Below are 22,449 nucleotides of genomic sequence, written 5' to 3' on the forward strand. Positions count from 1 at the left end.
TGCTGTGTGAAAAACGCCAATCACTTGGTTTTTAAAATTTTAAAACTTTAATAGTAATAAAATGGTTATAAAAATAGTAATATAATTAGAGTAATAAAATTTGAACAATTGATATTAGGACAATATGAGACAATAAAAACAAAGAGATATGGACATCCGGGTACCTTTTTCTGGGCAACACGAGCCCGAGAGAGGACCCCGGTTAACAGAGGATTAACCCTTAAAAACAATCGCCTGTTGCATATTCATACATCCCATACATGATGCATAGATTCCATTCAAACACAGGATTCTGTCTTGTCACTGTCAACTTCTTCCTCTTAATCCTCATGCCGTCTTCCTGTCTGAGCGAGGTGGGAAGAAGTTCGTTTTCTGCTGATAAGGGAGCAATAAATTCCCTTTCTCTGAAAGATTTAGGTGTCCTGTGGCTGCTATCTGGTGCAAGTCCTTTCTTAACCAAATATCTTACGTAGCACAGTTTCTATTTTAACATTATTTTATAATCTAAAACTATTTAATACACTACTTAAGAAAATGAATACAGCATAACTTTCTAACATTACACACACAATATTCATTTTAATACTTGCGAAAAGCCAGTCATAAAATACACATTTTTCACAACTGGGATCCCAGAACGGTGGGTCAGACCCCATTCCTGGCAGGTTTCAAGCTCTGAGGCTGCTGTAAGAGCAGAGCTCTGACCCTTCCAGTCCTCAGGGAGCCGCTGCTCCGCCCGGAGCACGTGCTGCACGTACTCACTGCAACATCTGCATCGGCAGCTGGCTCTGCTTAACAAGACAGGCAGCCAGCACAAACACACACAGAGGGGGAATAAATGTGCTGGCTGGGTTGGCATAGCTGCAGAATACAAAGCTGTCAAACAGAGACAGCCTGGGTACAGTAGCAGAAACAATGAGGCATTCATGGTTTGGAGTGTGCAAAACCGCTTTCATTTTAGGCTGGAGAGATTTAACTTCATTAAAGTGAGAAACTCGCAATTTTAAAAATCCGTGTTGAGTTGCATGTCTCAGTCTGAGGTCTGAAGGTGAAGGATGGAACATCTATGCTGTGGCTCCTGCCTTAAACTGTTGAAACTGCTACAGATTTATCAGAGGCTTTGTCTGAGCCTGCAAAGTACTGAAAAAATCTGAAGTGAAAGTATGCTCCTTTTCTTTTTTTGATTTAGGAAAACTGTCAGCTTTGCAAAAGGAAGTTTTCTGAAATCATCATCTTAGAGAAAACTAGTGTTGTTGCCTGGAATGCTCAAGGCTTCAGCACGACAACTGCTCTGTTTGCCTGTTAATGATGAGGGAATTCCTGCACTGGGGAGAAGGAATGGAAGGAACAGTGCTTTGAACACACTCAAGAATATTCTCAGTGAACAAACAAACAGTGATGGGAATTCATCGGGATGATGCTGTTATGGATCATGGAGAATACCTCTTAGCTACAGTTCTTGAATTTTTTTTTTTCTCCTCATGCCTCCTTTGTTTGTTTTTAAGCTGAACCCTGTTATATCTGTGATTTCTGTTAATTTAAAGAGATGGTTTACTAACAGGCCTCACATAGGATCTGTGTCAGTGGTAACTCATCTGGTGTCCTGCAGGCTCAGAAGGATTTCCCTACATCTAAACCTTACATTCACTGCAGTGTAGATGTGACATAAAGCAAATGTTATTTTTAAGATGTGTAACTTTCCAAGACAGGATTATTTTGCTTATTCTCAAGGGCAGAATGAAACAGAAGAAGATGCCTAGATAAGTGATCAGGGCTACAGCAAGAAAACCCAGCACAAGGCCACAGAGATTAACGTAGGACTTAAAGAGGTGTATAAAGCCAGAGAAAACCAGCTTCTACAGGAAACAAAACCAGGGCAGATTTTGTGTTCACCAAGGAAACATGGGAGGTGCCAGGTAGGAAGAAGGTATGAAGAAGGTATTTAATAAGGCTTTGAGTTTCTAGCACTGTTAATAACATTATAATCCATTTGTGGTTTGCTTTTTATACATAAATATCCCATAAGTGTCAGCCAGCAGTAGTTGAAGCTGGCCAGAGGGTGACTCAGTGTGGGGGTCCCAGTTGTGCGTTTCTCTGGGTCTGGATTGAAGGCACTGCAGACAGTAGTTTCATGTTCAGACTCAGGTGTTTATTATTTCTTATCAGTGAAACAGTCTCACAACCATGAGTTCAGCAGCTTTTCATTAGAAGGCACAAAATGGCCAAAAATCTCTTGTTACAAGGTCTTTTAAGACTAAACTGTCCAATTAAGAACTGACACCTAGATTAATATTTCCCTTTTAACCCAATAAGTGATCCCAAAGAGCTGCAATGAGGACTTTTCTGCCCAATTACAAAATGCCACCCAAACCCAAGAATAAGAAGGAAGAAGAAGCATGAAGAAGAAACCCAGGACAACACCCTGTGCCCTCCATCTTGCTTCCATCCACAACATACTAAAAATCCCAAAATCTAAATTTGTCACCAAGTGACACACCTACACTACTGTCTGTAATCTATTTCCCACTTTTGTGGATTCCAGTCTATCTTGAAGTCTAGGAAACTTTCTCCATGAATGAGGGTCAAAGTCAGTGCTCTCCTGGGAGTCAGGGCACCCCAGAGCAGACAGAAATATTCCCAGTGCCCTGGGTTTCCGCAGCTCAACGCCTGTTTGCCCCTCTGCTGCCCCAGGTGCCCCGCATGCCGCCAAGCCCCGCTGGTTCCCGCAGCCCGGGCAAAGCCGCTGCAGCTCCGGGATCCAACCCACGAGCTCCTCCCGGCGCTCCCTCGCTCTCCACGCGCTCCCAGCGCCGCTCCCAGCCCTGCCCCGGCCCGCGGCCCGCCTCTTGCGGGGCCGGGGCTGCCCGGAGGAGGAGCCACCGCCTCCCGCCTCCTCCTGCGCTCGGCCGGGCGGGTCTGGTGCGTGGCACGGCTCCGGCAGCCCGGCCCAGCCCAGCGCAGCCCGGCCCGCGGCACCGCCGCCGCTCAGCGCCGCTCCCGGAGCGCGGTGCGGAGGGTGAAGCCGCCTCCATGGTGCCTCCGGCGGGGCCGCTGCTGCTCTGGGCGGTGCTGGCGCTGCTCGGGGCGGGGGGTGGCCGTGCCTCGCAGCAGGAAGGTAAGGGGGGCTGCTCGGGGCACCGGGGGGACGGCTGGTGGACGCGGTGCCGCTGCTGGCCTCGTCCTGCTGGCGCTGCCCGAGCCGAGCCCGCGGCGGTGCGAGCCCCTGGCAGGCACCCGGAGCCCCGGGCAGCTCGGAGTTTGGTCAGACAGCGTTTCATCCCGGTGAAGGACTCTCGGTGCCGCGGGCTGCATCCCGCCTGGGTCAGCCCCTCCCTGCTTTTGAACTTAGGCGGTTCGAGAATTAGCTAACCGGAGGGCATTTGATCCCAGACTGGCCGCGCTGTGACTCAAGATCGGGGATGCTCCTAAAATAGCAGCAGTCTGTCTCCCTCCGTAAACAGCTGGTAGAAGCTCTAGAGGAGCTGGTAGCAGAGCAGAGGATTAGGGCAGCTCCAGAATGTCAGCTGCACTAAGTGGTTCATACACTGTCACTCTGCCAAGAAGTTTGGATAATTATCTCTGTCTTCATTAGAGAAGTGGCAATTAGGAGGAGATTTCGTCTTGTTGTGTGTAATATTTCCCTTCGCAGTGTGATTCTGGTATAACTATCTTTATGTACGTTACTTAATTCAGTTAGTGTGCATCTGTGGGGGTGCTGGGAATTCTTTGGCTATAGTGGCATAATTAAAACAAAGAATCTCTGTGCTATCCTGCCTTCCTTGCACATCCCAAATCTTCCATGGTTTTAGTAAGGTTTTAGAATGCACTAGAGATAGAAAACTGGGAGCTGGGAAGGAGAATGAGGTAAATTGGTTAGGAAGAGGAATTTGGAATTAGCTGTTTTATGAACCATGACTTTTGGCATGGCTCAAAGAGAAAATGCCTCATCTTTCCTGTGCTTCAGCTTCCCCAGAGTAATGTGAGAGTAATGATACCTGTCTTCTCTCTTGGATGTTCTTTTATATCTGTGCAAAAGCTCTCAACATAGTTCTTTGTAGCTGATAGAATTAAAAAAAAATTCTTCTGTAAATGTAATACAGAGATTATATTATCCACTGTTAAATTGCTCACTGTTTTTTTTTTCTATTTGATCCCCATATTAATGGTATTTTCTTAGACACTGTCTTAACAGGAAGTGACACAGTAAGATTTCCCAAATCACAGCCTAAGGATAAATTCATTCCTTGTCCTGAAATGCTGCACAGCTGCAGCTGTGCTTTCCCTGTAGACTTAGGGCAGAAGTAAATAACTTTTTTTTTGTTACTGAATTCATCTGGTCTATGATTTTTATTCCTTATAAAAACTCAGAAGTTTACTGAATAATTTAATTGTTATCTTGGTATCAAGGTTCCTGATCCAGTGCTTTGTTCTTACAGAATCCTTTTCATCTTTAGAGATCTAAAGCCTTCACAAAAGTGGTAAATGTCCTCTTCTATCATTCTACAGATAGAAAAACAAGGATGGCAGGATTAGCTCCTTGTTGCAAGCAGAACCAGCAATACAGTCCAGCTCCCCTGGTTCTGAGTCCAGTGCTTGCTTTGTTAACCACTGTGTGTTTGTATTCTGCAGCCATGCCATTATTAAATGTATTTATACAATTCCTAATAGTTTGTGTGGCCTAGGAGGTCTGGCTCAGCAGAACAAGCTGCATTTCTGCATGTGGAAATTGACTGTGATATGGGAAACAGGGATGCATCAATCTGTTTAGGGCGTTTTGAAAAGTTTGCATGTGATGTTGAAAGGAAGAGGGTTTACTGCTCTGTCCTTGAAAGTATCTATCAGCTGCATGAGTGTTCAGCAAAATCTTTGGGAAAGAGAGGAAAGGGTTAAAGCAGAAGGAGCGGAGGCAACATAGCTCAGCACAAACTTCCAGTGCTGGGCTGAAGGAATGTCTCTTGGGATGGAAAGCTATGGCTACTGCAGAGTTCTTAGAACAGAAACTGAGCTTAGTGTCTCTCAGTGTGCTACCCCACGGGGAATCTGTAACTTGGAATTCTGCAGGGCATGAGAGTGGTCTTTGTGCTGCTTTTTCATGCTCCTCTGAGTTCACAAACTGCACGGGGAGAACTTTTCTGTCGTAGAAATAGGACACCGCTTCCTGTTCTGTGTGAGCCCTCAGCACTCATCCTGTCCAGCAAATTTTGGCAGTCAAGTCATAAACAGTGTGTGGCTTTCTTGGGATGGCAGCACCAAAATGAATTAGTGATTTATTTGATGTGAGATGCCTGAGATTTTGGGCTGAAATAATTGCATAGCAGTCAGGATCCTTTCCTTCTTTCCTTCTCTCCTCCTTCTCTCCTCCTTCTCTCCTCCTTCTCTTATCATTACCATATGCTTTCTCCCCTCATGTATAAGAATTTGAGGGTTGCCTGCATTCCTGTCTGACAAACCCATGCCTGTCCCCCTCTTCCTTGGCAGTATGATCCTCACCTCAGAATCCATGAGCTCAGAGATCTCTCAAAAAGCTGCCGTGGCTTTCTGTGTGCCATCATATGGCTAGAAACTTCAATGGCTTTAACATATTCCCTGAGGATATATGTATTTTAGTCATGTGTTTGCTCCCTGTGCCTGGGCTGGGCACAAGGCACTGGGGTGTGCTGGAGGTGCTGGATTAGGAATGCACTTCATATGTCTGAAAATCTGCCATTAAATCTGCACCTATATGGGATTCATATTCTTTTATTTATCACTTAGTGCATATGTCTAATAAATACAATTAGCCTTGACCTGTTGATTGTTCTCAATCTCTCAAAAATCTGCCATTAAAAACTGCACCTATATGGGATTCTTTATTTTATAGATCACCTAGTGCATATGTCTAATAAATACAATTAGCCTTGACCTGTTGATTGTTCTCAATCTCTCTTCTCTTTTTTTATTCTGATGCAGGTAAAGGATTTGATGAATTTGTTTGGTAATATCTTCTTTCTTCCTGACTTGGAGTCTTACACTTATTTTTCACTTTTGCTGCCTTTGTGAGGTCCATCTAAAACTCCAGCTTCTAGATCCTTCCTCTCTAAGACTGGACAGAATATCAGTTTGGGTACATGAGGGAGATACATCTGGTACATCCATTGAAAAAAATCATTGTTCCAGAAAAAGTCTGCTGAGGCCAAGAAAATGTGCTTTCAGTTTTTCCTGGTATTTTCTGATGTTTAAAACGGATGGCCAGGATTTGCATTTAAGCACTGTTGCCAGAGCCTATACAAATTCCTACTTCAGCAAAACTCTTAAGGTGAAGTATAACATTTCATCATTGCAATGAGGAAACCAGAACTTCCACGTAAAAATCATAGTCCAGGGTACCACATACAAACTTCTGAAAGAGAACTTCAGGATTAAGGTTTATCACTTTTAAGGGACTGGAAATGAAAAACAAGTTTTGGAGAAGAATGTAAATTAAAATTATATCACAATTAAATTCACATTGAATATGTATGGAAAAACTGGAAAATGCCTCAGGAATGGAGTAGAAAATTGAAGAAGCCATGCAGAGGGAAAAATAACATTTAGTCTAATTTTGGTTTTCCTTGCATCCAGTCAATGCTGAGTGACAGAAAAGCAGCTCTGTGGGGAAGTGAAAGTCAAAACTGCATTCAATTGATGACTTCCAAATGGGCATTTTGTAGTAGTTCCATTTTTTATCTTCAAGTTTAATTTCTTCTGTACTCTGTGTGAGAGAAGAGAATTGTAGCTTTCACTAGCAGCCCAAAAAACCCACTAAATACATTTTATTTTCTTTTTTTAGCTCAGAACTCAGGCAATGAAATGGTATCTTTACATAATCTCTCATTTTATACCCACAATCAAGTTAGGTGTGGAACAGCAGGTTATGGAAACCACACAAGTTGAGGATCTCTTGTGCTTTCCCCTGTGTGCAGAAAAACTGCTGGTTCTGACTGTGGCCACCAAGCAGACTGAAGGATTCCAGCGGTTCAGAAGATCAGCCCAATTCTTCAACTACAAAATCCAGGTGATGTCTAGCAGCTTCCATGGTGGTTGGTCAAAGGGAATTTCAAATTGTGGAATGGATCAAGCTTGGCCCCACAGTGATTAAATAAAAGCTAAGGAGACGACACACAAGTTGTCACCTGGCTGAAAAGCACTGTGGCTGGCTCATTTCTGCAGTATCCTGAGCATTGCCTTGGGATGAGATCCAGAACTCCTGCTCAAGGGAGCCTCATGGCACTTTTCCCTTGCACTGCCAAGACACACAGTACAGTGTGCTCCTGTCCCTGTGGCCAGGAGTGCTGTGTCACTGTGTTACCTTGTGACACTGATTGTCCATCCAGCCCAGAGACTGGATCAAAGGCTGCCCAGTCCCTTTGTCCTGGGGCTGTTATTTTTGCTGTGATTTGTACTGGGATTTATCAGGACCACTAAGTTTGTGAGTCCTGGTTCTTTCCTATGAGCCTTGCTGGGAAAGTGCCCTGTTGATGTGATCCTGTGTGGCATTCACGTTTTCTGGAAAAATCCCTTTGCCCAGGATTTATTTACTGGGAAGCTGAGAAGCCTCAGAGAAAAAGAAAATTATTGTTGTCTCATTTGATTCTCCTGTGTTTTGCTACTTTGGAATGTGTTTGGAGATTGTTCACCAGCAGGTGATTGTTTCATTGGTTTCTGCTGTGAATTATTTTGACTTATTGGCCAATCAGGGCCAAGCTGTGTCAGGACTCTGGAAAGAGTCACGAGTTTTCATTATTATCTTTTTAGCCTTCTGTAATTTTTCTTTCTGTATTCTTTAGTATAGTTAGTATAGTATTCTTTAATATATTATAGTATCATAAAGTAATAAATTAGCCTTCTGAGAACATGGAGCCAGATTCATCATTCCTTCCATCATCTGGGGGTAATGGAAATACAATAACCCTGTGCCTGTTGCTGTGTAGGTGCTGGGGCTGGATGAGGAGTGGCAGGGTGGAGATGACCAGCAGCCAGCTGGAGGTGGGCAGAAGGTTCGGCTCCTGAAGTCAGCTCTGAAGCAGTATGAGGATAAGGAGGACTTGATCATCCTTTTCGTGGAAAGGTAATGGCTGCAAAGAATTTGCCATGAACTGAATCTTACAGTGGTTTGGACAGCTTCTCACTGAGAAGAAATGAACTGTGAAATCAATTCCTCTTGAAAAGTGTGTCCTGATCTCTGGGTTTTTTCCCTGAATGCTCTGTAGTTTCCTGGGAATCGCTCAGAGCTGCATCCGTGGCAGTTGGGAAGGTCTGATCTCAACAGGCTGATGCCAATTCCTGCATGACATTGATAGTGTTGTACCTGATTCTGCCACGGTGGAATTTGGCTGCCTCTGTCTGCAGAAAATGAGCAGACAATTCCTATGGAACTAGGCAGGCCTTTCTTACCAGAGTTATTTGTTTTATAAAGTGAAGTAGGCTGCAGCCTACATCCTGAGAGCCAAGAATTAGCTTCCAGAGAGGTGAAGAGAAAAAGGGATGGGTTGGAGTCTCAGTGTCTTTTCATATGCCCAGCATACAAATATTTAATTAGTTGCATTACCAAAGATGTAATACTATTAAACAGAACTAAAAGAAAGATTCCCAAAGAATTAGCTGTTTCCAGAAACTTTTCTCAATGACATGTTTTTCTAACTCCATTCCTTTTGTCCTTTTTTGGTCTGTCTCTCTCTCTAGCTATGATGTGCTCTTTGCTTCGGGTCCCACAGAACTGCTGAAGAAGTTCAAACAAGCCAAAAGCAAGGTGGTTTTCTCAGCAGAGAATTACATCTATCCTGACAGAAAGCTGGAAGCCAAGTATCCTCAGGTGCGAGATGGAAAGCGCTTCCTGGGTTCTGGAGGTGAGACACAGAGCTGGCTTTCAGCTTTCTCCTCCTATTTGACCTGTGGGAGAAGTGGCAAAGCAAACTGAAAGTTGATGAGTCTGCAGCAACACAGGGTGTACTGAGATTTCATGTGAGGGAAGTGAAAGTACATGTATACGGGAGTACTTCATTTTTTGGCCATCTGGGTTGAAACACCTCCTCATACTTATTCCCACAGGCTTCATAGGTTATGCTCCAAACCTGAAGAAGCTTGTGGAGGAGTGGAAAGGACAGGATGATGACAGTGACCAGCTCTTCTATACAAGTATCTTCTTGGATCCGGAAAAAAGAGTAGGTGTATCTAGATTCTGGGTTTGTGAAAATTTGCATTCTAGCCAGTACCCCCATTTTCTGGTATTAGTGGTTTTTATATTTAAGCATAAAATGTGAATGGGAAGAGAGATGTCTGAAAACAAGTCTTACTGGAGGCTCCTACCACTATCTGTAGGTGCTGGTGTTCAAAGCCATTGAGTGTGGGGGAACTAACCAGCCCCCTCCCAGGGGATGTGAAACTGCAGAGTGCAGTGCTGACTTAGAGATAGCCAGCCTAGCCCTGAGTACACTTTAGGAAAATGCCATGTAACCTCCTGCAGAAGCCTGGAATGGACCCTGGAAGCAGCACTGCCATCCCAGCACTGTGTAGTGCACCGGCCAGACCATCCAGCCCACAGGTCATTCTGGTTCTGGTGTCCCTGCCCTGCTGTGCATTACAGAGGCCAGGCTGTCCCTGGGGACAGACAAAATGCATGGAGAGCTCAAACTGTAACAGCAATTGAATCAAGAGGAAACATTTGCAATAGGGAACTGCTATCAGACTAGACAGACACTTGCAATTTTTTGCCAGCAAGGCTGGTAGAAAATTTAGAACAGCTGGGCTTTTTTAGTCCCCCAGATCTGAGTATGGCCTGTGATACTTTAACATGGACAGTCCCTTTAATGTTCTCATCTGCAGTTCTGGCCCTGTGCCACACAAGGACTGAGTAATTCCCCTGCCTTGGCACTCAGACAGCGGATGTTAGCACCCTGCTGTCCTTTCCAGTAATCAGTCTCACAGATGCCTGCAGGGACACAGAATTATCTTAAGTCAGAGCTGCATTTTAGTCCCACTCAGTCAGTGTGACTTGCAGCAGGGGATAAAAACAAAGATTGCACAAGCTGATCTTACACCTTACTGTCCTCTGGTTTGGCACTGGTACCTGGGGTAATGCTCAGGGTCACACTTGCCCTGTGGATAGAAGGCAAGAAACTTTTCACAGCAGATGGTTTTTCTATCTGGCATTCCTGTGTATTATATGTGTTGTGGGGTTTAGATGACTGTGTGTAAGTCTACTTCATTCATATGATGCAGATTTATTGACACACCCACATCAGCTTTAAAAGAGGGGGAGAGGAGTTTTGCATAGTTTTGCCTAATAGAATATATTTAACTTGTTCTTGAAAATGGTGAATTGTCCCAGATTTGAATGAAAATTGTGATTATCTGGGAATGTTTAAGGCTTCAAGCTTTGGAGAGTTTGCAAATGACTTTAGGAATGGAATATATCTTCACTGAGTGTAGGGTCTGTTGTATGTAAAGAATGCATGCCTTTTGTGTTCTAATTAAAGTTATCTAATTTCTAATTAAGGTTATCTAATTCTTTTAAAGGAAAGTATCAACATCAGTCTAGACCACAGAAGCCGGATCTTCCAAAACCTAAATGGAGCATTAGGTGAGATGGAAGAAAGGAGCTCCTTTCCCCTTGGAATGCAACTTGCATGTTGACACCAGAAATAAAGTTATGGCTGAAGGGATTGTATTTCAGAAATGGCTGTCCCCACAGAAAAAGCTTTAGTAAGAGTCTCTGCCAGAGTTCTGGGATTTGTTTGCAATTCCACCGAGACCAACTGCGTTCTTATTGCAATTCCTTCTCCACTTCAGGGAATGCAGGTCAGGTTTTTCATCTTACACCTCCTTGCCAGTTTGATCTCCAGGCATGTCAGATTGCATTAGCCTTGGGGATTGAAACTGGGAGGGACTTCCAGAGCAAGTAATAACACAGAGCCCTGCCTAGGGCTCGCCTGTCTTTCCGCTTCAGAACCGTGCTGGAATGCCATGGGAGGTGAGAAGCAACCAGATATGTCTGTGAGCACTCACTGATTGTACCAGGCTTCTGACCTGACCTGCTGGTTGATTTTGCTAGTCCTGGCAAGAGGGATTCACCTACTTTCCTATCAACGCTGCCTAATGTTTTCAGTCTTTCACCATTCCATGTTTATTCTGATCAGGTAAAAAGTGATAATGGCAGTGTAGTTTGTGGCTCCTGTGCTCATTATATCAATGATAGACTGCAGCTGGTATCTGTGCTAGTCTTTTTTCCAAAGGATTTTGTATAGTTGTGTTGAGGCAGCATCTTTGATGATCTCTGCCAGGAGGATGGACTTTTGTGAGGGGTGACAAAGAGAGACATCAGAACATGGATGTGCAGGTGCACAGAACACTTAGGTGGGAAGGGCCTGAGTCCTCCCATCAATAGCTGTCTCTGTCATCAGTAGCTGCTCCTCACTGTGCAGTTTGTCAATGCCAGTTTTGAAATAATCTTTCAGTATGGCTTCTGCCAATTGTCCCAGTCATTGTCCAGCTTCCTAGGCATCTTCCTGTTACTTCACAGGATCATTCTGAATATTTTTTTCCTCCTTTAAAGATATTGTCTGTAGCCCTTAAACTACTTGTGCACAGTTATCCATTGTCCACACTTTCATCTTTCAGCAGTTTTTCTGTGTAAATAAGGCATTGTGCTTCTAATTCTCAATAAAAGCCTTAACATGATGACAATGTCATTTCCAGATGAGATAGTTCTGAAGTTTGAAAACTCACGAGTGAGAGCAAGAAACTTGTTATATGACACTCTGCCTGTGGTGATCCATGGAAATGGACCCACCAAGGTAAGTGGACTGTCCTGAAAGATTTGGTCTGTGTTTGTTGCAAAGTGACCCTTTAGGCTCGATGGATGAGGTTACTGCCTCCACAGATACTGACTTTCCCTGTGTACATTTACATTTGAGAAACAATAAGTCCAGGCCCGTAGCAGCAAGATGGATCTGTTTCAAAGACCCACATGTTGTTGGATGGTCAGGCTGTCATGCTTTTCAGATTCTTTAGTTCATGGAGAAGATAAACAAAGTTCAAATGTGACCCCACAGTGGGGGTGCACACAAAGACACTCCCCTGCCCTGTAATGCATAAGCTGGCAAACTTCCTTTTGCAGCTGCAGCTGAACTACCTGGGCAACTACATTCCTCAAGTATGGACATTTGAGACTGGCTGCACGGTGTGTGATGAAGGTCTGCGAAGCCTCTCGGGGTTTAAGGTAAGGCTGCTGTGTTTATTCAAAGCTCTCAAAACAAGTCTTACACTTGTGTCTGATGTTAAACATGACTCACCACTGCTCTCCTCTTGTCCCTGAATGTAGGATGAGGCATTGCCAATGATTCTGATTGGCATTTTCATCGAGCAGCCCACCCCATTCCTCTCCCAGTTTTTCTTGCGGCTTCGTAACCTTCATTACCCAAAGCAGCGAATCCAGCTCTTCATTCACAACCATGTAAGTGAAGTTGGCTTGTGATGGTCTTAGCAAATGTGGGGAAAATGTACACCTTGTCCTCTACTCTAGACACTTTTGCAGCCTTGGGCCAGACTTCCAGGCTGGTGTAATCACAATACCTATCTGCAGTGGCACCCACAAGGTTGCATACTTGTCTGCAGTGACACCCATCCAGCTGTAAATGTGTGGAAGTGGGCTTAAGAGCTGTTGCCTGGCTACTCATTTTCAAGAGCAGGAGGCTGAGTGGCCTGGATGAGCCCATTTTAAGTGTTTTTCCTTACTTTTGGAATAGGAGGAGCATCACCTGATGGAGGTGGACTCTTTTGTAGAAGAGCATGGCAAAGAATATCTCACTGTCAAAGTCATCGGACCAGATGATGAGGTGGAGAATGCTGAGGCACGTAACTTGGGCATGTAAGTGAAGAGGCCATACATGAGAGCTAGCAGGGACAGCCCCTGTCCAAATTAAGACATCTATTTGTTCTGAGGATCATCCCTATCAAGTGATTGCTCTTCTTTTCTCAGTCACCCTTTCAGTTTTTCTAGCATTAACTCTGATGCCCTTATATATTGGGAGAAAATCAGCTTCCATACCAGCTCACTTTGTCCAGTTTCAGGAACTAAGTTCTCACTGGTCCTTTGTTCTGACAGGATAGCCATATATCTCCTGCCCTCATCTGTATACCCAGTCACAGAGCACAAAGGGTAGGCACCCATATCTCTGAAGAGGAGGAGTGTTGTAGCAAAACTAAGAACTAGTGGGACAATATCTTCCTGTCTGTGATCAGGAGGTTTGAGCTCAGGTGTGGATTTAGGCCAGCTGTAATTTGGAACCTCTTCAGTCTGAGCTGAAGAAACAGTTTGCTAAATGTGATTTTGGCTGTGTCTCAGTACCTGTTATTGGATACTGAATCTGGTGTGCTTGTACTGTGCTGGCCCTCTGGGTTGTTACATTAAACCAAACTTCTCTGAGCACCCAGAAGACCTTTAGACTACAAGATGAAGGAATTCTTGGTGCTCTGTCCTTTGTCTTCCTCTGGTTTAGGATGTGACTTTCCTTTTCTCTGGCTGTAGGGATTTGTGCAGGAAGGATCCTGACTGTGACTATTACTTTAGCCTGGATGCCGAGGTAGTTCTGAAGAACACAGAGACTCTGAGGATCCTGATTGAACAGAACAAGTGAGTTCTTTGGTCTGAGCAATGCTTACTGGTCATCTCCCATGAGGAATTCAGTGCACATCCCTGAGATGTTTGGGGAACCAGGAGAGCTGTGCCAGAGATGGGATGTTAGCCAAACACCTCTTACATGTTCTTTTTTTTTCTTCCCACTGTAGTTGTAATCCCTGGATTTTAGGCAGGGGATATAAATCATCCTTAGCTTTGTTTTTATCTAGTCACTAGAACAAATTGGATTCTAACAGAGCTGGTGCAGGGTGTAGTTAGAGAGGAGATTGGGACCATATTTAGCCTTTCTTACGTGGCATTTCATTCCAACAGAGTTAACAAAACAGCAGCTCTGTAAGTGAGGGAGGAAACAGCTCTTACGGTACTGTGGTTTGTAAATATTTTCCTTTTCTTCCTGTGGTAACATCCTGTCCTGCAATTCCTTTTTCTTTCATGCTTCCAGGCTGGTGATTGCCCCCCTGGTAAGCCGTCACGAGAAGCTGTGGTCCAATTTCTGGGGAGCGCTGAGCCCCGATGGGTACTACGCCCGCTCGGAGGATTATGTGGATATTGTTCAAAGGAGGAGAGTGTGAGTGTGCCAAGAGAGCTCTTCACTGATAAAATCCCTCAAATGGAAAGCTTGCTGCAGCACATTATCACCAAACTAATGTCCAAGAACCAGAGAGTGCAAATGTCTTTGTGTGTAGGAAAGGAAAAGAAGTCTCTGCTCCCATTTGGAAGTTGCTTTATATTCTCCCCTGAGCAGAGACAATAACATCTTTGGGGCAGACTTTCTTATGATCAGAGTAAGGGTTTGAGAGTGCTGACTGCTGAAATCATCTCATCTTACTCATGTCATGTTTTCCCGCCTGGGGATTATAGTTAGTGTGATCCTTAAAGTCCTGTAAAGTGCTGTTTAATCTCTGTCAGATCAATTTTCAGGTGATCTTTGAATGGAAGATTCACAAAATTGAGTTGTTGATTCATTCATATTCTTGAGGGACCTTATTTTTTATAGGCCACTGTATGTGCAATAAATGCTGGAAATCAGCTTATGCACTTTTGGCTGGTTCAGTTTCTTTAAATCACTGGAAAAAGTATGTTGATCTCTCTGGGAAGAAATTCAAGCCGCTAATTACATCCCTAACAAAACCACACAGTAGCAATTAATTGCTTTCCTGGTGGACTAGCATTTGTGCAGCTTAAAAGCTGTGGGCAATATAAGTGATTTTTTCTGGAATGCCAATCTCCATTGGTATGGTTTCTTCCTACTGTTCTGAGCTGGCTCATTTAGGCAAGCCTGGCTGATGCTGCAGTGCTGCCTGTCATCCTGTCGAGTGCAGCAGCATCTGTCTTAGAGGTACTTCAAGTCTCACTTTTCTTCTGCTGTGTTTCAGTGGGCTTTGGAATGTTCCCTACATCAGCAGTGTTTACATGGTGAAAGGCAAGGCTCTGCGCTCGGAGCTCAACCAGGCAGATCTGTTCCACAGTGGCAAGCTGGATGCTGACATGGCTTTCTGCCACAACATTCGCAGTCAGGTCAGTCAAGGAGAGAGGCTGGCAGGGGAGAGCTGTGTGCCAGGGTGAAGGGTACAGGATTAAGCAGTTTCAAGGCATTCAGCTCTGCCAGGGTGAACTTGTACTAATCAGTACAGTGCAGGCTTTGGAACAGCATGGAATTTTGGTCTTGCTGTGAAACCTTGTGTAGCCATGGATCACTAAATGTGGATAACATTTTTGTTCTTAGGCCTTTTCAGGACTGCTCTAAATGGGATTGACAGGGTAAGAAAGAAGACCCTAATCTCGCAGCTGCTGCTCTCTTCTGCTTCCAGCCCTGGCTGACAGGACACAGAATTACTGTCTCTGTAACCTTTCAGAGTTTCTCATATCCAGGGTGGAAATAAAACTGAAAGCCCACAGGAGAAAGAATGAGTAAATTAACAGCTTGGAGGACTGTCCAGTGCTTGGTTTCACAGTGGCTCTCAGAAATATGAGGCCTTTGTTATTTTTCTCTGTCCTGCAGGGAGTCTTTATGTACCTGACAAACCAGCATCAGTTTGGACACATACTGTCCCTGGAGAATTACCAGACAAGTCACCTCCACAATGACCTCTGGCAAATATTCAGCAATCCTGAGGTGAGATAACCTGCATACTCAGAAGGCACAGCAGTGTGGGAGATCTGATATTAGCTTTATCACTATGGGCAATCCAGGCTTTGTAATAATGGTGACTCTCAGGTGGGATGAGGAGCACAGGCACAAAATTTGAAGCGAACATGTTTTTGGGTTTCATAACACATGGATCTTCAAAGCCTGTGAATACTGCTTGCATGAGTGCCTGGCCTTTTATTACCTCTTTAAGCAGGGGCCCCACAGAAATTACTGGTTTGCTTATCTTCTCATTGCAGGACTGGAGAGAAAAGTACATCCATGAAAACTACACGGCAGCTCTGAAAGGGAAATTGGTAGAAATGGTAAGAAAACATCACTCTTATCCATCAGAATGGGAAATGAGCTTTAGGACAATGCTTGATCATCAGTATTGTAATTCTCAGGAATAAGCAGTTGAACATAGGAAGCATGACCTTGAAAGTACTTTTAGAGCCAAACCATTCCAGCTTTCTTAAGTGGAAGTGGGGCACATAAATCAGAAGACAAATTTCTATCCTCAATATTTTAGTTTCCTTCCACTTACTCAGTCTACACTCATTTTGGCCTTACTTTTTTTGCCTCAAACACCTGTCCTTGTTTCTGCTGTTCTCACCTGTCTGCTATCTGCAGCCCTGCCCAGATGTTTACTGGTTCCCCATATTCACTGACACTGCCTGTGATGAGCTGGTGGAAGAAATGGAACATTATGGCCAGTGGTCCACAGGTGACAACACGGTAAGGAAAAGCAGGAGCTCTTTTGAGTTCTGGGCTACACCATTTTTTGTGCATGTCTGGTGATAGCAGTTCCTCCTGTGGGAAGGCATTAGATCCTGAATTAAACCAGAAAATTTATTTTGCTCCTGATTAACTCTGACTTTTCCTGGAGTCCTCTTTAGTGTCCTCTGAAGTCCCAGTGTTCAGCCTCTCTGATGGTGATATTATTTCCCTTAGGGTTTAATTATGGTTTGAAATGAGCTTTCCATCCTGCAAATTCTGATAAACAAACATCATATTTATTTGTAGTTACCAGGAACAAGTACTTTTCATTCCTGAATTCCAAGGGTCCCATCTTTACAGGTACTTCTGTTGATTCTGTTTCAGGACAGCAGAATACAAGGAGGATATGAGAACGTCCCAACTATTGACATACACATGAACCAAATTGGCTTTGAAAGAGAATGGTATAAGTTTCTTCTGGACTATATTGCACCCATCACAGAGAAGCTGTACCCAGGATACTACACCAAGGTATGTCTATCATATGCAGGGTGACCCCTGGGAGTGATTGCATCTGACTCCATTGATTCAGAATGCTGAACAATTGCTTTATTAAAACTATATTATATTACATTATACTATATGAAAGAGATACTAGACTAAAGAGTTTGGATACTAAAGAAAAACCTGTGACTGTCCCCAGACAGTTAGGACACAGCTTGGACCTAATAGGCCAATTAATATAACTGTCAGCCAACAGTCCCCACACACACAAACACACATACACACACGGCCCTGACAGGCCAAGGAAACAAAACACCGTCACTCTGGGTATCTCCATATTGCATTCTACTTTGGCACTCTCTGTGTTTCTCACTGCCTTCCCAGGAAAAATCCTTGGGAAAGCTTGTGCCTGCTGCTCTCTGTAAAGAGAGCTGAGCCACAGTATGTCCACCTTAACAGCAAAACTCATGGGCAACTCAGCACCTCCTCCAGCTGCAGCTTTGTGACAGGAATCCTCCAGCAATACACACACGATTTCCCAGTACAGGGGAATTGACCCTGCAGTGTGACCCAAGCATGTGCCTTAGGAGAAAGGCAGCAATCAGGCAGAAGATTGTCGTTGAGAAATTGCCTTTCTCCTTTAGCCGTGGGATGCAATTTCAGTGTTACACCCTGCTCTGCAGCTCAGAAGCCACAGACCCCTACAGCCCTCTAACAGAGTGCTCTTTGTTCTTCTCTCTCAGACCCAGTTTGAGCTGGCCTTTGTGGTTCGCTACAAACCTGACGAGCAGCCATCCCTCGTGCCCCACCACGACGCCTCCACCTTTACCATCAACATTGCCTTGAACAGAGTTGGCATTGACTACGAGGTGAGTGTCTGCCAGGGGTTCAGGAGTGCAGCACGCCACCTGGAGCAGCTGAACAGCCTTCCCTGATCCACATCAGGCTTCTTTGTACTCGGGATACAATTAATGGCTGTAAGAATCCGTGCCTGGTGGGGTGTTCGGGTCCAATCCGGCTAGCTGTGGACCCCAGCCCACACGATCCTACACAGGACAAAAGGCAAAAGTTGAGAAGCGCTCTTCTCCACGTGGGGACAAAGTCCTGATTTTATTTCCTTGATAGGAGACACCAGATCATCCAGGTGACCCCCCAGGTGAAAAAAAGAGGGCAGTGCCTCATGGTGGGAGACTTTTAAACCCGGGGGAATGGGGGGTGGAGGAAGAGGACTATAGTGGATATTTCTGCCCCCGACGAGGGACAGAATGATGCATCTGACTCCATCTTATCAGAAGGCGAATTAATTATTTTGTTATACTATATTATTCTATATTATATTATATTATATTATATTATATTATATTATATTATATTATATTATATTATATTATATTATATTATATTATATTATATTATATTATATTATATTATATTATATTATATTATATTATATTATATTACATCTAAACTGAATCTGCCAAGCATTCAACTCTGCTCACAACTGCACAGAATCTTGTGACTGTCAGCCAACAGTCCCCACACACACAAACACACATACACACACGGCCCTGACAGGCCAAGGAAACAAAACACCGTCACTCTGGGTATCTCCATATTGCATTCTACTTTGGCACAAACACAGGCACAGCAAATGAGATAAGAATTGTTTCCTTTCTCTGAAGTTCAGAGAATGTGAATCTCAGAAATATTGTTGGGAGGAATTGTGCCTTGCTTTTCTCTGTGGAGAGAAATATGGCCACAGAGGACCACAGCCAATGGGATACAAGTGAGGAGGGGGTGGGAGGAGCAGTAAACCTGGGACAAACATCACCCCTGGGGCTTTTGTGGGAGGGAAAGACCATGTGGTATAAAAGGGAAATCCCATGAGGATACAAACATACTATTCTTTGCAATAATACAGAGCCCAGTGCAAAACAACTAAATAACTATTCAGTGCCATACGACACCCGACAAGCAACCATCCCTTATACCCCACCACGACGCCTCCACCTTTACCATCAACATTGCCTTGAACAGAGTTGGCATTGACTACGAGGTGAGTGTCTGCCAGGGGTTCAGGAGTGCAGCACGCCACCTGGAGCAGCTGAACAGCCTTCCCTGATCCACATCAGGCTTCTTTGTACTCGGGATACAATTAATGGCTGTAAGAATCCGTGCCTGGTGGGGTGTTCGGGTCCAATCCGGCTAGCTGTGGACCCCAGCCCACACGATCCTACACAGGACAAAAGGCAAAAGTTGAGAAGCGCTCTTCTCCACGTGGGGACAAAGTCCTGATTTTATTTCCTTGATAGGAGACACCAGATCATCCAGGTGACCCCCCAGGTGAAAAAAAGAGGGCAGTGCCTCATGGTGGGAGACTTTTAAACCCGGGGGAATGGGGGGTGGAGGAAGAGGACTATAGTGGATATTTCTGCCCCCGACGAGGGACAGAATGATGCATCTGACTCCATCTTATCAGAAGGCGAATTAATTATTTTGTTATACTATATTATTCTATATTATATTATTAGCCTTCAGAGAACATGCAGTCATATTCATCATTCCTCCCTGCCACAGGGTCACCTTGTTCCCATACTGATCCACATCAGGCTTCCTTGCACTAAGGATTACAATTAATGACTGGCTTGGGCTAGGAAAGAGATGCATGCTTTTTAAATGCATCAGAACACTGCAGATTCCCAAAGCACCTTGTCACATTTTCGGAAGTGCTGTCAGAAGCCAGGGACTGTGGTTGTGTTCAAGGGTCCCAGGACAAATGAAGAGATGAGAATCTGACTCCATGTTTCAAAAGGCTGATTTATTATTATTTTATTTAATTTAATTTATTATTATATTATATTAAAATGCTATACTAAAGCTATATTAAAAATAATAGAGAAAGGAAAGCATCAGAAGGCTAGAAGGGAATGGAATGGAATGGAATGGAATGGAATGGAATGGAATGGAATGGAATGATAGCAAAAGCTTGTGACTCTCAGAGAGTCCGAGACAGTTGGACCATGGTTGGTCATTAAGTAGAAACAATCCACATGGACCAATCAAAGCTGCTCCTGTTGCATTCCACAGCAGCAGATAATTACTGTTTTTCTTTCCCTCTGAGGCTTCTCAGCTTCTGAGGAGAAAAATCCTGGCCAAGGGATTGTTCATAAAGATACCATGGTGGCACAGGGACCCCTTCCCTGCGGTGCTTTTCCCAAGCTGCTGTGTTGTGTTCCCACCAGGGCGGAGGCTGCCGCTTCCTGCGCTACAACTGCTCCATCCGAGCTCCCCGGAAAGGCTGGACCCTCATGCACCCCGGCCGCCTGACCCACTACCACGAAGGGCTTCCCACCACCAGAGGAACCCGCTACATCGCCGTGTCCTTTCTTGATCCCTAGAGCTCTGCTTCCCAGCAAGGACCTTCCCCTGGCCCTGCTCGCTGCTGACGTCGAGTAGAAGCAGGGAATGTTGCTGAAAGTTCCTAAGGCGTTGTTCAGAGCTATTTGGATTTGATTTTTATATGATTTTTAATATGATTTTTAATGATATTCTAAGACTCTGCTGCTGGAGGACTCCACTCTCTGATACTGCAGGTAATATCTAGGAGTATTGCTGTAGAAGTCCAAAGGAGATTTTGTGCCTTCATTTTTTATTCTGCTCCTCATCCATTGTTTCTTGAAAGTGCTGTTTACTTGAACTTTCATCAGTGATTCATTGGCTTTAAAAAATGTTTTTTTGGACTGGAAATCCAGCTTTTTGGAGGCAAGTTACAAGCTGGAAGCCTGTTTTCATCCATAACATATATGGGACTGGATGTTACACAATAATTCCTGGACATTATTCCAAATATAAACCAATCAGGGAGCTGACTCCAGGAGTCATAACAGTTAAGTGCCACACCAAATGAAACCTAGTTGGAAGAGCCTGAAGATCATCTGGTTCTTTACCTCTTCGCTGTCCTTGCAAGCAAATCACAGAGTTCAAAGCAGCAGCAGTGGCAACATAGGTGCTTCTGGTTAGCTAAGGGAGTGTCCTCTGACGGTGCTTTACCTCTGGGATTAGACTGAGGAGATAAAAGACCTCCCTACCTTCTGTTTCTCCAGCTAAGAGCAGCAGGCATACCCACACAAATTCATACCATGTCAACACGTAGATTAAATCTAAGAAAGGGAAGGCTGGGAACAGCTACATCAGCCAGGGGGGCTTCTCTGCAGAATTGTCTCTGTTCTGTACCATGTTACAATAGTCAAAGGCTCTGATCAGTCTCTGGATAACAACCCAGAGGTCCCAGTGGTCTTTGGTGGCCTCATTCCATTTGTCAGAGATTGTTTTGATAATTTTCTTTGATGGCCCACTCACATTCTCTGGCTCTTAGAGGAAATAATTATTCAGTGTTTCTATTATTTGAGATTGAAAACCAAAACACTCCATTGCAGAAACTTCTCCAATGGGGTCAAGGCTGATAGAAATGAGTGGTTGGGAAGTGCTGAGAGATTGTGGCAAAGCAGTAGTTGTAAAAATATGTCTAGACTAGACCTGTGGTTAGAGAGTGAAGGGGCAGAAACCTTTTCTGTCTGTGCCTGTGGGGATACCTGCTCTGCTTATCAGACACCGTTATGCCAGACTAGTGTGTTTCACAAGCAATAAATTCATTTTTTCAGAGTGATTGTCCTTAGGGGAAAAAAAAATTATGTGCCTTTTAGTTGTCTGTCTCCTGCTTCTGCTGCCTGATTGTCAGAGTAGAGCCCTTATCCTGGGATGGGTCACTCTGAGGGGGCAGCTTTACACACGGAGGGGGACATGCAGCTTGCCCGACTGCTTTCCTTCAGCTCTTTAGGTCTGTTTTAGCTCTTTAGGCCATCCACTCACCCGTGCCCGGGAGACAAAAATCCAGGCAGGGGCAATCGTTTGAGAAGTAAAACTGTACTGAGTCCTGGTGTGTGAAATCCAGAGCTGCCTGCTACCAAACGAAGGGATTGATCAGCCAGCCGTCGACATGGCCAAAATGTGTATTATGTATTTATTTAGCAGCAGGGTTTTTTTGGGGTTTTTTTTTTCTTTTTTTCTTTTTGTTTGTTTCTTTTGGGTGAGGTTTTTTTGTTTTTGGGGGGGTTTTTTTTGTGTGTGTGGGAGGGGTTTTGGGCGGTTTTTTGGGGTTTTTTTTGTTTGTTTGTTTATTTTGGTTTTTTTGGGTTTTTTTTTTTCTTTTTTTTTTTTTTTTTGTTTTTTTGGGTTTTTTTTTTTTTTTTTTTTTTGTTTGGTTTGGGTTTTTTTTTGGGTTTTTTGAGGTTTTTTTGTTTTTGGGGGGGTTTTTTATGTGTGTGGGAGGGTTTTTGGGCGGTTTTTTTTGGGTTTGTTTGGTTGGTTGGTTGGTTGTTTTTTTTTGTTTGTTTGTTTGGTTTTTTTCTATTTTGTTATTTTGCTGTGTGTTTCCTCGGGCCGG

At 44.1% G+C, this 22,449-nt stretch overlaps 1 protein-coding gene across 1 annotated transcript; it reads left to right on the forward strand.

The window, feature by feature from the left end:
* The first annotated feature begins 2,910 nt into the window (after window positions 1-2,910).
* PLOD1 (procollagen-lysine,2-oxoglutarate 5-dioxygenase 1) lies at window positions 2,911-22,043 on the forward strand. Its single transcript, XM_041419475.1, has 19 exons — window positions 2,911-3,115; window positions 6,942-7,033; window positions 7,950-8,086; window positions 8,701-8,864; window positions 9,067-9,179; window positions 10,534-10,597; window positions 11,713-11,810; window positions 12,134-12,235; window positions 12,338-12,469; window positions 12,762-12,883; window positions 13,544-13,648; window positions 14,097-14,222; window positions 15,031-15,172; window positions 15,657-15,770; window positions 16,043-16,108; window positions 16,416-16,520; window positions 16,887-17,033; window positions 17,750-17,875; window positions 20,249-22,043. Exons 1-19 carry the CDS (start codon window positions 3,031-3,033, stop codon window positions 20,402-20,404), a joined length of 2,196 nt encoding a protein of 731 aa, XP_041275409.1. The 5' UTR covers window positions 2,911-3,030; the 3' UTR covers window positions 20,405-22,043.
* Window positions 22,044-22,449: the final 406 nt, after the last annotated feature.

The sequence above is a fragment of the Onychostruthus taczanowskii genome, unplaced genomic scaffold (genome assembly GCF_017590055.1).
Source record: "Onychostruthus taczanowskii isolate IOZ18803 unplaced genomic scaffold, ASM1759005v1 scaffold61, whole genome shotgun sequence".
Lineage (NCBI taxonomy): Eukaryota > Metazoa > Chordata > Aves > Passeriformes > Passeridae > Onychostruthus > Onychostruthus taczanowskii.